Source organism: Bos mutus, chromosome 28, assembly GCF_027580195.1.
Source record: "Bos mutus isolate GX-2022 chromosome 28, NWIPB_WYAK_1.1, whole genome shotgun sequence".
Lineage (NCBI taxonomy): Eukaryota > Metazoa > Chordata > Mammalia > Artiodactyla > Bovidae > Bos > Bos mutus.
The window spans coordinates 15,370,397-15,387,115 of record NC_091644.1 but is presented as its reverse complement, the minus strand read 5'-3'; the positions used below and the strand labels follow the sequence as shown (position 1 = coordinate 15,387,115).

At 36.1% G+C, this 16,719-nt stretch overlaps 1 protein-coding gene across 4 annotated transcripts in view; it reads left to right on the top strand.

Moving 5' to 3' along the window:
- Positions 1-16,719, top strand: part of ADK (adenosine kinase) — a 549,091-nt gene that overhangs the window by 253,871 nt on the left and 278,501 nt on the right. For all 4 annotated transcript variants that reach the window (XM_070364706.1, XM_070364703.1, XM_070364705.1 and 1 more), the window contains one exon: positions 14,722-14,894. In XM_070364706.1, coding sequence (XP_070220807.1) covers positions 14,722-14,894 — 173 coding nt within the window. The remainder of the gene's footprint in view (positions 1-14,721; positions 14,895-16,719) is intronic.

Here is a 16,719-nt window from a genome sequence, read left to right as displayed (position 1 = left end):
TATGTAATAGTAATATTGATTCTCATTTAAATTCAATAATTTTGCTTTGTTGTTTAAAACACTTCAGTGACATTCTGTTGCACTCTGTATAAAATTTATTGTCTTTATCATAGCCAATAAGGTGTGCATTATCTGGAACCTACATATGTGTCAAAACTTAGCTACTATAAACAATTTTTTCTTCAGTTTCTTGAATATATGCCAACTTCTGTGCCTTAGAAGTTTTGCACTTGCTTCTTTTCCTGTTTGGAAGGGTCCCCATCCCCTACCTCACTTTTTGCCTATTTAGCGTACTTACGTATTTTATGTCTCAACTTGTTCCTTAGGCAGGCCCATTTTAAGGTAAATTATTTCCTTGCTTCTCTCTCCCATGCCTTTCTCCTTCTCAGCCATTTGTTTTGTTCCTTTTTGGCATTTCTTAGAGTTATTTCTCTGTTCAGTGTTTTTGTTTTATTTGCTTTGCATTTGTTTGTTTTCTTTTCTTTTCTTTTCTTTGGTATCTCCCTGAGGTAAGAACTGATTCTAACTTGTTTAACTTTGTGTTTCAGTACTAGTCTGGTGTCTGCCCCATAGACTCATTCAGTAAGTACTTCAGGTTGGATTGACTGATTAATGCACAAATGAACAACCAAAATATTTACTTTATATGCCAGAGTTACCAGCCCTGAACATTACACCTAACTTAGATTTTTATTGGCTTGTTATTTTGCTGCTCTCCTTGTTTAATCAGCCATTGCATATTGCTAATTGTAAGGTAATCATACATAATTCTTTATCACTAGAAGAAAGTTTTTCCTTGAAATTCATTTTGTTATTAAAATTAGGCAAATCCTTATGTTTCAGAAGATAGCTGTAGTCATTTAGTTACACTGCTTGTTACAATGATGTGTGAAAGGAATGTGAATAGTAGCTTTAAAGATGTTTCCTACCCCCACCCCTTTTGCCCCTTGAAGCCCTTATCTTAAAGGAAGAAAAGGATAAAAGAGAACTTTATGGTGTGAGTTCAGGTTTACTACTGTAAGTATATAAGGAAGGCCCCCCTGTTACCATGACAACAAATGGATGAATTTCAAGTGGAAAATTTTCAACGTAGGAAACTGATAAAATTGTAGCATCCCTATTCTCTTAGTATAGAATTGCTCTTTGGCAAGTTGTAAAAAAAATTCTGAAATCCCCTACTAAAATTAATAAAATAGTCCTATAATATTGTTTTAAAGTAATTTATTATGAGTTAAAACTATACCAAAACAGTATACTTTCATGGATCTGTCATACAGAAAGTTAAGCATTTAATTTGACATTAAAAATTACTTTTCTAACCTGTACTGTATCTTTGCTTAAATGGTAAATAGTTTAATATATTGGGAGTTTTTGACAATAGAAAATGACCTGCCACTTTATATATTCCTTTGCCTTAAATGCTTTCTAACTCCAGTGGAGGAAGGCTGTTAAGCTTTAAGTGCTCTGTCATATTGGCAGGCTTTTATAGTCGAAGAGAACCGCAGTGAGCAGTGATGATGGAAAACGATGGCAGGTAGACTTAAAACACCATAAAGCACAGACGATTGTGTGTAATGCCTTGAATTGAATCCTTTTCGAATGAAATGATCAGCCATATGTGCCACCCTTATGGACCCCGTAAGAAGAGGAGAAGAAATGTGCCCTAATGCTAACTGTGCATGAAATTGCAGTGTTTGGAGATATTGACCAGATGTTTCAATCTCAACAAATAGCTTGTTATGTGACTGAGTGAAAATATCTTTGCTGCTTTGATCACACACACCTTGAAAGAAGGGGTAATTTAATCGAGGCTGTCGTAGTTCATCACTGTCAATAAACTTTGACTTGACCTTTGCCTCATGTTTTTGATGTTGCTTCTGATAAGCGTTGATGGGCAGATGTTTACTGCCTTGAGGGATTTTTCTTTCTATAACATGTATGCTAGAAATCGTAAAGGAGGAGGATTTTTCTCAATTCTTCTTTTGCTCTTTGGTTATTATTTGGATTGTTTCTCTGAAGATTTTGTAGAATTTCTGCACGAATACATCTGAGTGACATTTTTACCTTTAAAGACCCTCAGTGGTTTTTCTCCAAAAGTTTATTATTCTCCTCACCTTTCTGTCCCAGTTTTAATTGGCCACAGTTAGCTTCTGTGGTGATTTTTTTTCTTGTTTCATATACTGAATATATATATTTTTTTGTAGTTTGAAGTGATGGATATCTTAGAAAAGCATCATGATTTGCTGACTTTTACGATTGGGAACAGTGAAAGCTAGAGAGATTAAGTTACTTATTCAAGGTTACTCTTTTCAAAGCTGGCTGCATGTCTGAGAACTGATGACACTCTTCCCAGTAAAATTTTCTTTAGTTCACTTTCTTTCTTATATCTAGAGTAGTGATTGAGAGTACACCTTCTAAAATAATCCAGACTGGAACTTGCCACTGACCTATTTTCCTCATCTGTGAAATTGGAATAGTAAGTATCTATATCGTGCTTGGTAGTTCAGATTAGCTGAGATTACATAAGTAGGTAAAGTATTAGCATATTGTCTAACATAAAGTAAGGGCCCACTAATTTAACCCTCAATTATATTTTTGTTTCTAAAAGGAAGCCTTGCGTGCTGCAGTCTATGGGGTTGCAAAGAGTCGGACATGACTGAGCGACTGAACAACATTGTCCGTTAATTATAGTGCTTTTTAGCTGAGGTTTTTTTTTTGATTGCAGTTTTTTCTTAGGTTGTCAGAGGAAAGTATTTAGACTATATGGGGAAAATTAAACTGATTTTAGACATCATTTTTAAATTATGGTAGAAAATATAGATAAATAAAATGTCCTTTAAACTAGAGCAGCTGTTGCTACTATCTCCATTACTTTGAAGTTTCTTGGCAATTGTAGGAGATGAAAAATTTTCCTTGACTCTCATAGGGTCCCTGGCTAGGTTTGAAAGTCAAACTGACAAAACATACAAATTTATTTAATATAAATTGTATGTGACGTGAGAGCTTTCTTAAGGCAATGAAGATCCAAGCAAACAGTTTGACCTGTGTAGGTAGCTTTAATGAAGAAAGGGAAATCTTGCAGAAATACAATAGGTCAGAGAGTGTGAGCAAGTGTTAACTTGAGGAAATGTAGCAAGGTCTTTTTATTAGGAGTCTTCTCAGTGTCCCTTTGTCTTTGGAGATAAAGGTGCTCTTTTCCTTCAGATACAGGGAGGGCGCTTCACACATGAAGGTTGTATGACCTGTTTCAGGAGAGGAAAGGGATGGTAAGAGTGATCATTTTCCTGCTTCTGCCTTTTTTTTCAAATTCCTTTAGCCACTATGCCATAACTTGGAGTAGTGTGTCTTAAACCCCCTCAGTGTATTGGCTACATATATTTACAACATCATTTCACTTTGTAAGGGAATATAACAAGTTCAGGTAATGTCATGGAAATGTTATATTGAATTCTCTTTCTGAAGACTTTTTCTGTAAGATTTTTTTTTTTAACAAATCAAATTTCTCCTTGTAAGACATCTCTATTTTGACTTAAAAGTAAGACTTAATTGTGCATGGCAAGAAAATAAAAGAAAGGTAGGCCTAATTTTTAAAATCTTGGGAGAACATAGAAATAGAGTATAAATTATCTGTTTGGTAGAAATCTTATTTCCCAAAGACCTTTGTTGAATAAAAACCTGAATCCTGTTACAGCACTGTATTCAGGTCCTGTGTTATCTTTTTATCATCTGATTTTAGAGTCTTTTGGAAATAAATCTGGGCTACTTATTTTTGATAAGTGAAGAAATTGAGTAACAATTTTCAAATAATATAAATTGTTTAAAAATGTTTTTGAAAATTTAGATGAATAGTTTTGGATCAGTGGTTTTCTTGGTTCATTTGTTGCTGTCCTATAGCCTTCTTACCCTTATGTTTGAAAAGAAAAAGGCATCTACCTTAGCTATATCTGTGTTCTCCCTACACCATTCCTCTTCCCCCTCCGTCCTCTCTGGTGTGGGTGGTCTAATCCCTTTTAAGAATCTAATGAAATTTGTGAATCCTATCTTCTGAAAAATGTATCAGAATTTCCTTATATTTCAGAGAGTTCATGGATTCCCTGCTTTCTCTCATGTATACCTTGACCTGATTGAAGCCCATGGACCTCAGATAGGCCACAAATTTCATTAGAAAATAAAATTCAAACTCCTTTCTAATAATCTCAGTATTTAACAATTCACCTTAGAAATAATAGTCTTATTGATACCCATATAATAATTACAATAGTAGTGATTAAAAGAATAGTTAAAATTTTATTCTGTGCCAAAGTTATACTCCATCTTCTGTTAAACCTTTAACCCATACTAATGGTTTATTATTAATGATATCTCCAAATGGACTTATCCAGTTTACATTTATTGTGTGCTTTAGAAAATAGTGTATCTTTAGAATACAATTTTAAAGAGTAGATTATAAGCATTTTGATTCTAAGACCTTTGCTGATTTATCTTCATTTACTGCATTTACACAAAATTCCTTTTAGGAATACTGAATTTATTTTTAGTTCTTTAATTTCAGTAGTCTCTGTTTTGCTTCTGAGCCTGTTTGTCATTCTTCTGCTGCTGAAAATTAACTATCCGACCCATACCCACATGTCCCTTATTTCCTACAAATTTCCGTTTGGATTCAAGTTCTTAAATTACCCTTAGGATATCTTCTTTGGTCACTCCACAAAGCCTAACATACATGCTACTCCTATGTGCTGCAGTCACGTTCTTATTCTCTCTTGCTCACTCGCTCACTCGCTGTCACACTTTATATATATAAAAATGGATAGGATCGGAAGAGTAGATTCCAGGCTGGTTAATACTCGGGGATCGGAAAACGAAAACAAGTCTACTAAAAAGAGAATTGTTTCTTTATCTATTATTTACTACAGTAATGTTCAGCAGGTGTTCATTGATCAGAAATAGTTGTCAAATGAGCTAAATGAAGTTACACTAAAATTTATTTTTATTATATCTCAGTGTACTGTTATTGTCCTCACTAGTACTCTTCAATAGGTACTGCTTTAGGCACTTTACTTTCATTATCTTATTAAATTCTCATAATAATTCTACAAGAAATATAATTTTTCATAAAGTATATAATTTATCATCACGTGACTAAATGAACTTACGTAGGTCTGAGTCTAAAGTTTGCTTGTTTGTTTGATTTTTCTAGTAGGCCAAAGTTTCCCAAAATCTCTTCAGAGAAATAGATGTTAACACATATTTAACAACAGAAATTGGAGAAGGCAATGGCACCCCACTCCAGTACTCTTGCCTGGAAAATCCTATGGACAGAGGAGCCTGGTAGGCTGCAGTCCATGGGGTCACTAAGAGTTGGATATGACTGAGTGACTTCACTTTCACTTTTCACTTTCATGCGTTGGAGAAGGAAATGGCAATCCACTCCAATATTCTTGCCTGGAGAATCCCAGGGACGGGGGAGCCTGGTGGGCTGCCGTCTATGGGGTCACACAGAGTCGGACAGGACTGAAGTGACTTAGCAGCAACAACAGAAATAACTAAAAACCTATTTGGGGGATAATAGTAGGATTATTGGGAATCAGTTTTTACTAATGGGTTATATACCAGTAGGTGCAAATGAAGCAGCTTTGGCAGGACAGGAGAATAGTATTAGTCATTGAAGAAGAATGGATTCTTGATAATATTTATGAAAATTTTGTTTCACCCTGACTCACTTGGTAGCATAGCAGTCATCTCAGAGAATCAATCCTTTAAGCTTTGTGATATATGCAGTTTTCCTAACCAACTACCTCAATTTGATTTCCTCATCACCCTTTGCAATCTGCTTTGTTGCTGTTATTTCCCAGTTTTGACGTTTAATTTCTAATAGTTGTGCTTTATGGTTTTCTTGAAATGCCTCATTGGGTTTTCTCTTACAAAATTTTTTATCTTTAGGCTTATCTTGCAAGTATTTTAGTATCTAGGTGTTGTTCTTCATCGTTCTTCATGGATTGAATTAAAGTAGCATTATTTTAGAAGTGACTGGTTCTTGAGCATCACTGTCGTTTATATTGTCCTAAATATTACATTTAGGTGACAAAGAGAAAATTCATCTGATAGGTGAAGTTAATAGAAATCTTTGCATGTCTTGTTTAAGTCTCTTGATGTGAAGCTTAATATGTCATTTATTCAGCTCCTATTTAAATCCAGTTGTAAATTTCCTCCTCCTGATTTCTTACCTGATGAGATATCATCTCTTATCCTCTCATTTTTGCTAAAAATCCCTCCTGTGCACCCTCTACCTATAGAATGTTGCCTAAACTTCTTAAAGTGGCATTTAATGATCTCACCTAGATATTTGCTCTCATCAGTCTCTTTCCTCACATACTTGTTGTTGTTCAGTTGCTCGCTCATGTCCAGCTCTTTGTGACTAACCCCATGGACTGCAGCACTCCAGGCTTCCCTGTCCTTCACCATCTCCCGGAGCTTACTCAGACTCATGTCCATTGAAGCAGTGATGCCATCCAACCATCTCGTCCTCTGTTGTCTCCTTCTCCTCCTGCCTTCAATCTTTTCCAGCATCAAGGTCTTTTCCAATGAGTCGGCTCTTCGTATCAGGTAGCCAAAGTATTGGAGCTTCAGCTTCAGCATCAGTCTTTCCAATGATATTCAACACTGATTTCCTTTAGGATTGACTGGTTTGATCTTCTTGCTGTCCAAGGGACTCTCAAGAGTCTTCTCCAACAACACAGTTCAAAATCATCAATTCTTTGGCACTCAGCCTTCTTTATGGTCCAACTCTCACATCCGTAACTGACTACTGGAAAAATCATAGCTTTGAGCAGACGGACCTTTGTTGGCAAAATAATGTCTCTACTTTTTAATATGCTTTTTAATAGCTTTTCTTCCAAGGAGCCAAGTGTCTTAATTTCATGATTGCAGTCACCATCTGCAGTGATTTGGGAGCCTAAGAAAATAAAGGCTGTCACTGTTTGCATTGTTTCCCCATCTATTTGCCATGAAGTGATGGCACCAGAGGCCATGATCTGAATGTTGAGCTTTAAGCCAACTTTTTCACTCTCCCCTTTCACCTTCATCAAGAAGCTCTTTAGTTCCTCTTCTCTTTCTGCCATAAGGGTGGTGTCATCTCCGTATCTGATATGCAGATGACATAACCTCAGATATGCAGATAACACCATCCTCACACATAATGCTCTGTAATTATATTTCTAATTGACAAATGTTTATTTTCCTTTATTTCTTTCTCATTATTTTTATTAACACCATTCTTATTTCTCAAACTGTGTGCAAGGTCTCATCTGTGTGGACACAGTTTGGTTCCACAGTATATTTTAAATTTTCTAGGGAAACAGTGATATCTATTAGACATAGTACAAACCACTTGCTTCAGATACTTCCATTTTAAAATTGGATTGCAATCTTTCTTTTGGTGGTGTCATAAACTTTGTAAAATTGGGTTTCTGTGATTGGGGAAAAAAAAAAAAGCACTGCTCAAAAATCACTGTGAGACAGGAAATGAGTGTGGTGGTGACCAGTCTGATTCCAAGGTTTGAGAATTTTGTAGTGCTCAACAGGGACTGAATTGTTATGAAATAAATACTATGTTGTTTAGAACTAACTACTTAATAAATAAAACTTCTTTTTCCTAACACAGTAAAGGAGGCATGTGCTCTATGCTTCTGTTTTCTTTCCAGTTTATAGCTATTTTTGAAAATTATACCTATCCTTCAGACTAGTTGATCATGTCACCACTCATCCCTGGGAGGCTCTTCTGATCCTCTCAGCTGCAATTAATCTTTCTCCTGGGTGTTTCCTGGTAACATGGTATCTTTACTATTGCTTTCAAAATTGTATTCAACTAATTCATGTGTTTATTTAAAGTTAACAGTGATGACTTTCTGGTTCTCCTGTTAGGTGTAGTTACTTACAGTATAGTAAGAGCTATTTCATATCATTTCCAGAACTAAAGTGCATGTTTTTTAAGCCTATTTCTAATTCTTAAAGCATCCTTATAAGATCACAGGTTATATTATCCACATTTTGTATGTGAAGACATTGGAATTTAAATCACTGTTAATTTCTGTCACACTGCCTACCTCCTAACCTTTGACTGTTCTAGTTACTTCTCCTTTTCCTATTGATAGAACCAGCTTTTTGATATATCCTTAAAAATTCTATTGAGTTTTTTGTTTGTTTTTATTTATTTGTTCATGGCTGTGCTGGGTCTTCAGGGCTGCCCACACGCTTTCTCTGATTGCAGAGAGTGGGGCGCTCTTCAGTTGCCGTGTGCGGGCTTCTCACTGCCATGTCTCCTCTTGTTGGGGTGTATGGCTCTAGGGCAAGCAAGCTTCAGTACTTGTGGCAGGCAGCGTCGTTAGTTGCTGCACATGGGTTTAGTTGCCCTGCAACGTGTGAAATCTTTCAGGACCAGGGATTGAACCCCTGTCCCTTGCACTGGCAGGGAGATTCTTAACCATTGGACCGCCAGGGAAATCCTCATATTGAGATTTTGATTAGGATTTGCAATGGCTCTCTGAATCTGTTAATGGAGAATTGTTTTTTTAACAAGTATTGAGTTTTGGGGAGTTCCATGGCAGTCCAGTGGTAAGACTCAACACTGCTGAGTGACCAGATTCAGTCTATTGGTTAGGAAACTAAGGCCCCACAAACCACACAGCATGGCCAAAAATGTGTGTGTGTGTGTGTATACATATTTTTTCCTAATCCATACACATATTATATAGCACTCTATTTATATAGGTATTTTTCCCCTTTAGCAAACATATATAGTGTTCTCTGTATAGATTTTGCACGTTTTCTTAAATTTATCCCAGTATGTTTCATTTTTTTATATTATTGTAGATTACATTGTTTTCTTAATTTTAAATTTCAGCTGTTCCTTGGTAGTATATAGAATCACATTAGATTTTTTTTTTTTTATAATGATCTTGACTCCCAAGTCAGGCTTCTCCAAGCCAGGCTTCAACAGTATGTGAACCGTGAACTTCCACATATTCAACCTGGATTTAGAAATGGCAGAGAAATCAGAGATCAAATTGCAAATATCCACTGGATCATTGAAAAAGTAAGAGTTCCAGAAAGACATCTACTTCTGCTTTATTGACTACACCAAATCCTTTGACTGTGTGGATCACAACAAACTGTAGAAAATTCTTAAAGAGATGGGAATACTAGACCACCTGACCTGCCTCTTGAGAGGTAGGCCAAGAAGCAACAGTTAGAACTGGACGTGGAACAACAGACTGGTTCCAGATCGGGAAAGGAGTATGTCAAGGCTGTATATTGTCACCCTGCTTATTTAACTTATAGGCAGAATACTTAATGAGAATGCTGGGCTGGATGAAACACAAGCTGGAATCAAGATTGCCAGGAGAAATATCAATAACCTCAGATATGCACATGACACCACCCTTATGACAGAAAGTGAAAAAGAACTAAAAAGCCTTTTGATGAAAGTGAAAGAGGAGAGTGAAAAAGTTGGCTTAAAAATCAAGATTGAAAAAATGAAGATCATGTCATCGGGTCCTGTCACTTCATAGCAAATAGATGGGGAAACTGGAAACAGTGAGAAATTTTATTTTCTTGATTTCCAAAATCACTGCAGATGGTGACTGCAGCCATGAAATTGAGAGACCCTTGCTCCTTGGAAGAAAAACTATGACCAATCTAGACAGCATATTAAAAAGCAGAGACGTTACTTTGCCAACGAAGGGTCCATCTAGTCAAAGCTATGGTTTTTCCAGTAGTCACGTATGGATGTGAGAGTTGGACTATAAAGAAAGCTGAGTGCCGAAAATTGATGCTTTTGAACTGTGGTGTTGGAGAAGACTCTTGAGAGTCCCTTGGACATCAAGGAGATCAAACCAGTCAATCCTAAAGGAAATCAGTCCTAAATATTCACTGGAAGGACTGATGCTGAAGCTGAAACTCCAATACTTTGGTCACATGATGTGAAGAACTGACATTTGAAAAGACCCTGATCCTGGGAAAGATTGAAGGTGGGAGGAAAAGGGGACAACAGAGGATGAAATGGTTGGATTCCATCACCAATTCAATGGGCATGAGTTTGAGTAAGCTCTGGGAGTTGGTGATGGACAGGGAAGCCTGGCGTGCTGCAGTCCATGGTGTTGCAAGGAGTCGTACACGACTGAATGACTGGACTGAACTGACTCCTGAGACCTTGATAAAGTCACTTTTTAATCCTAAAGCATTTATATGAGATTCTTTGTGATCTCAGATATTCCTTAAACATGCACAGATTGGTCCCCAGCCAAAGTCTCAGTAATTACTCTACATGGATTTCAGCTCATTCCTCTTTGAAACTCTTTTGCAAAATTTCTAGTCTCTTGACTCTCCTTGAGCCTCTGTCTGCTCATTTCAGTGAGAATGCCAGGTTGTGTTTGTCTTCTTCCTCCCTGCACCATAGTCTGTAAATTGCTTACTGGCAGAGAGACTGCATGATGTCAGGGCTTGCCTTGAGTCTTTTCTATCAAAGATTGCAGTGCAGCTCTTCCTGTTGGCCACTGTTTTAAAATTGTATAGTTTTCCCCTTTTGATTTTCTTTTTAGTTAATTATAGTACAAGGGTAATTCTGAACCGTGCTTCTCCCTCAGAGCTAGGTTGGAAATTAAAGATATGTGTTTAATGATGTACTGTACTTACAGGAACAAAAAATGGGGGCAGTTTATTTTGCCCTTAAAAAAGCAGTAATGATTGAATCAAGTTATGACTGAAGGTTGAATCTCTTGTAGAAACACTGAGAATGTAATGATTTTGACTTTGTTTTAGGGACTGTTATTTTCATCATTTTATTCTCTAGTATACATGTATTAAATGTTTAAGAATTGATTTTTTAATCTTTTCCAACTTACTTGATTATAACATCTTGACTTATTCAGGTAGTTTACTAAATACTTTCTAGCAGTGAGCATGGCTTCTGTTTCTTTTATGTGTCTACTTTGGCTTACTAAACTCTCATTTTAGATTGGCTAACTTCTAAGTGGAAATAACTGATCCAAGAGTAAAGTTCTTTTCTTTGTCAGTATGCTGATATCAGATATTACCAGAATATTAGCCAGTTGCTTATGATGAAATATTCAATAGTGGAATTATAACATAACCTGCTGAATAGTTCTATTATTTGTTCATTCTTTTTGTTTTGAAGGTTAAAGTAATATTGATTTGAAATGGAAACATTTCAATTTATTTAAATTCTGATTAGGGAAGAATTATAAATCAGATTTAACCTCCATAGTGAAGTGATATAGCCCCTTTTTTCAGACTAGTTTTTAACATATGAAATTTGCTTATAATTGTGATTACTATCATTGATGTTTTAATGACATTTTAAGTTATTTAAATGATCAGAGTAAAATTTGCTATTGACTTTCCCTTTTTTATCTCACTACCTAAAGCAAACATGGTTGATCATTCATTCATGCTTCTACATGAGTAAAAGTAAATTATTAAAAAAACCCCACAGGTATTTTCTGTTGTTAAATTTATAATTTACCTAAGAGTGGTTTAAAATCTATTAGGTATGGCTATTGATGCATTTTAAGATATTAAAATGCTTCATGAGGTTGACGTATTTTAATAAATTGATATCATCAAAGTTTGAATAAGTTAATTTTAAATTATTATTTTTAAATTTAATGACTGATTTAGTCATAATATCTTTGTCCCTTCCTTTAAGTTCAAAAATTTTCTAACTTACAGAAAAATATTTGTTGTTCAGTCACTAAGTCATATTCAGCTCTTTGCAACCTCATGGACTGTTGCATCCCAGGCTCCCCTGTTCTTCACCGTCTCCCAGAGTTTTCTCAAATTCATGTCCATTGAGTCAGTGATGCTATGTAACCATCTCATCCTCTGCTGCACCCTTCTCCTTTTGCCTTCAGTCTTTCCCAGCATCAGGGTCTTTTCCAATAAGTCAACTCTTCACATCAGGTGGCCAAAGTATCAACTTTCAGCTTCAGCATCAGCATCAGTCTTTCCAATGAATATTCAGCATTGATTTCCTTTAGGATTGACTGGTTTGATCTCCTTGCAGTCCACAGGCCTCTCAAGAGTCTTTTCCAGCAGGACAGTTTGAAAGCACCGAATCTTTGGCACTCAGCCTTCTTCATAGTCCAGCTCTCACACGCGCACATGACTCCTCAAAAAACCATAGCTTTGACAGTTCGGACCTTTGTTAACAAAGTGATGTCTCTGTTTTTTAATATGCTGTCTTGGTTTTTTACAAAAAAGTATAAAGAGAAGTAAAAGGAATTTCTTTGTACCTATTATATAGATATAACAACTTTTAGCATTTTAGCTTTCACTTTCTCTTTTTTTACATAAATATATATATTTTTTCTGAGCCATTATTTATTCTCTACTTCAGAAATTTAGAATTTATACAATACTGTTTTCTGATATATTATACATATTCCAATTTCAGTGATTATTCTAATAATTTTATAGCTGTTTGATTTTATTTTCAATCCAGCGTCCAGTAAGGATTACACATTGCGTTTAAATATTTGTTGTATTTCAAATACTTTTGCTTGTCTTTTTTTTTTTTTTATTTTTATATTCCATTGATTGAATTTATTATATTTTATTAAACCAGCCTTCTGTGGAGGGACATTTTTTCCCCAGTAATTTTTCATAACAAATAATGTCTCAAAGAATACTTAGGCATATGTTGTTTTGTATTTGTGGACATGTATCCTCGTGGCATCTTGTCCCATCACTTCATGGGAAATAGATGGGGAAACAGTGGCAGACTTTATTTTTTGGGGCTCCAAAATCACTGCAGATGGTGACTGCAGCCATGAAATTAAAAGACGCTTACTCCTTGGAAGGAAAGTCATGACCAACCTAGACAGCACATTCAAAAGCAGAGACATTACTTTGCCAACAAAGATCCGTCTGGTCAAGGCTATGGTTTTTCCAGTGGTCATGTATGGATGTGAGAGTTGGACTGTGAAGAAAGCTGAGCGCCGAAGAATTGATGCTTCTGAACTGTGGTGTTGGAGAAGACTCTTGAGAGTCCCTTGGACTGCAAGGAGATCCAACCAGTCCATTCTGAAGGAGATCAGCCCTGGGATTTCTTTGGAAGGAATGATGCTAAAGCTGAAACTCCAGTACTTTGGCCACCTCATGCAAAGAGCTGACTCATTGGAAAAGACTCTGATGCTGGGAGGGATGGTGGGCTGGAGGAGAAGGGGACGACAGAGGATGAGATGGCTGGATGGCATCACCGACTTGATGGACATGAGTCTGAGTGAACTCCAGGAGTTGGTGATGGACAGGGAGGCCTGGTGTGCTGCAATTCATGGGGTTGCAAAGAGTCGGACACGACTGAGTGACTGAACTGAACTGAACTGATCTTCAGGATAAATCCCTATATGTAGAATTAGACTGCTAAATCATTAGACAGTTAGTGTATCTTTATCTTACAGATTTCTCTTCTTTATCTTTTTTTACTTTCCTCATCCGTTTTACACTAAATATATTGATACATGCATTTCTTTTTCTCCTCCAAATATTTGGGAATATGGTATGATTTTGACATCTTGACTTTGTGTATTGAGTAGTTAGCTAAAAAGTTGTAGAAACAAAATAAATGTTTACAGTAACAAAATGACTCTTGTAACTAATACAAGTGTTAAACACCTCAGGAGTTGTAGCCTAATTGGAAAAGATAACAAGTCAAGAGAAAGTATTCATTTTAAAAGACATTGTCATTAATTTATAGCAAATAAAGTTTATGAGACTAATGAATTAGAATTTGTAATACTCTTTAGTTCTGAATAAGTAAGTTGTCTTTAAAGCAACTTACTAGACCTGAACATAGTTTCGCATTTATATTTGTGTATATATATATATGTATACACACACATATATGAATTACATATATAACAGAGACACCAACAGCTATACATCATATACTGTATGCTGTGTACCTTGTCCAACAATACATATACATTAAATTACTTAGTTTAATCTCCAGCAACCTTATGAGATATAATTATTTGCCACTTATAGATGAGGACAGTGAAGCATAGAAATATTAAGTGATATGCTATTACTTATTCAGCTAATTTGGAGAAGGCAATGGCAACCCACTCCAGTACTTTTGCCTGGAAAATCCCATAGAAGGAGGAGCCTGGTAGGCTTCAGCCCATGGGGTCGGGAAGAGTCAGACACGACTGAGCGACTTCACTTTCACTTTTCACTTTCATGCATTGGAGAAGGAAATGACAGCCCACTCCAGTGTTCTTGCCTGGAGAATCCCAGGGACGGCAGAGCCTGGTGGGCTAATTAGTGGCAAAGGCAAGATTTGAACCCACATGGTATTCATTATAGATTCTGGACTTTAATGACAATGCTTCACTACTTATATTGGACTTGGTATTATTTTTCTGTATTAAGACTAATTAGTAACCTAACATTCTATATGACTTTGATTCTGAGTTCTTAATCAATTGCTCTGCTCTGTTTCTTTCCTTGAAAGAAGTATATTAAGATTTTCTCTAGTTATATCAAATTTGTTATCATAAGTGGTGATACAAGAATAGAATTCTGTTCATAACAGCAACAGCTGCTCACAAAGAAACCATTTTATGCCACCACCCATGGCAGAATACTGAACTATGTGTTCCATTTTTCTGACCCATTAAAATTATTTATGTTTCCATTTTTCAGTGGATGATTCAGCAGCCACACAAAGCAGCAACATTTTTTGGATGCATTGGGATAGATAAATTTGGGGAGATCCTGAAGAAAAAAGCTGCTGAAGCCCACGTGGATGCTCATTACTATGAACAGAATGAGCAGCCAACAGGAACTTGTGCTGCATGCATCACCGGTGGCAACAGGTCAGTGTTCTCTGAAGGCGAGCTCTGTACCAATTGACTGTTTAACCGCCGGTAAAATCTGAGTTCAAATCTGAGTTTGGAATTTAGACTTCGTGTTTATAATGGTTTTAATACTTAATAAACCCTTCTTCCTTATATCACTTTTCCTTAAGTTTTTTTTTTTTTTCCTTTCTTGAACCTGCTATTGTCTCCATGAAATATAATGAAATGGAAATTTGGAGATCATGTGTTCTTGCCTGTGCTTTTTATGTGTGTGTGTGTTAGTTGCTCAGTTGTGTCCGACTCTTTGAGACCCCATGGACTATAGCCCACCAGGCGCCTCTGTCCATGGAATTCTCCAGGCAATTATACTAGAGTGGGTTGCCATTCCTTTCTCTGGGGAATCTACCTGACCCAGGAATTTAACCAGGTCTCCTGCATTGTAGTCAGATTCTTTACCAGCTGAGCCACCAGAGAATTAGAGTTAAGAATGAAGCACGTTTTATTCAATGTTTTATAGCTAGGTTCTTGCCAACCTGACATTAAGAAGAATGTCCTTTTCAACATATCCTGAGATTGAAATGTTAAAATAAATATTTATATATATATTTTAATATATATAAAAATATTTTTATGTATTTTATCATGTATAAAATATTACATTATATGCAGTCTCTTATGGATTACATCATCTAAGGCAGTTCTGGCAAATAGTTATCTGTCCATACTGAACAACTTCAGTCATGGGTAGTGTACTACTCAAAAAACAAGCCATTACATTTCTAAACAGCTTTGCTTATCAGAAGATTTTTCTTTCTATGAACTTGAATGCTGTCTGTCAGAGCCTGCCAGGCATTGCTTCTTTCCGTGCCTTTTGCAGTTATATCGGGGTGTATCTTCTGTACCTTCATGCTTTGCTAACATCAACATTACCATGTTGCTTATCAGCACAAGCTTTTTTCCTCCATTGGAAAAGAAAAAAATGATTTTTTTTGTTATTGTTAGAATCCACAAAGGTGATCTCTTTTAAAATAACAATTCACTCGATACTTCACATACCTTATAGCTAGAAATGCAGTATGTCCTCCCCCATTTCTTGTCTCCCTTTTTCTTCTTTCTTGCCTCTTGTCTTCTTTTCCTTATTTCCTACCTTATCTCTCCTCCCCTTGCTCCATTCCCTCTTTTTACCTCATTTATTTTTGCACACTTTTGACTTCACAAACATGTATTAAAAACTTGACAATATTCTACACAGTAGTCATGAAATAGCTAAAATAAAACTTTCAGAAATAGTTATGGTACCAAAGCCATTTTTAAAAATAAAGTTACAGAAAAGTATTAAAGTTCTCCTACCAACAAAAAATAGTATTTGTAATAAATAAAACCATCAATTGTTGAGATATTGAGATATACTTAATTAGACCTTTCCTCTTTTCAGTTTTTCTAAAATTACCTTTAGTAGGCAGGTGCAGAGAGTTCCTGTTAGTGAGAAATGGATCAGCTTTTGCCTGTTTTACCACTCAAGCTACAGTAAAATTGCTAAATTGTTTTTATATGTTGTTATTTTTTTTTTTATGCCACCAGAATTCTAGATTTCATGCTCATGGATGATAATATCATCCAAGGGGAAAGAGATAGCTACATCTGTACCTCAGTTTGAGAAGTTTTGGGAACAGACCCTAATAGATTAGACCCTGAGACAAGGCTTTTGGTGCAGGTAGAGTATTTGGGAAAGGGTACAAGGGAGCACAGATGAGGGGGCAAAGAAAGCTCACCAGATGGGAGAAGAGTCAACAGGGTGTTAATGAGTGAGTTACCACTGTGGGCAACTGGAGTGCAGGCCTGG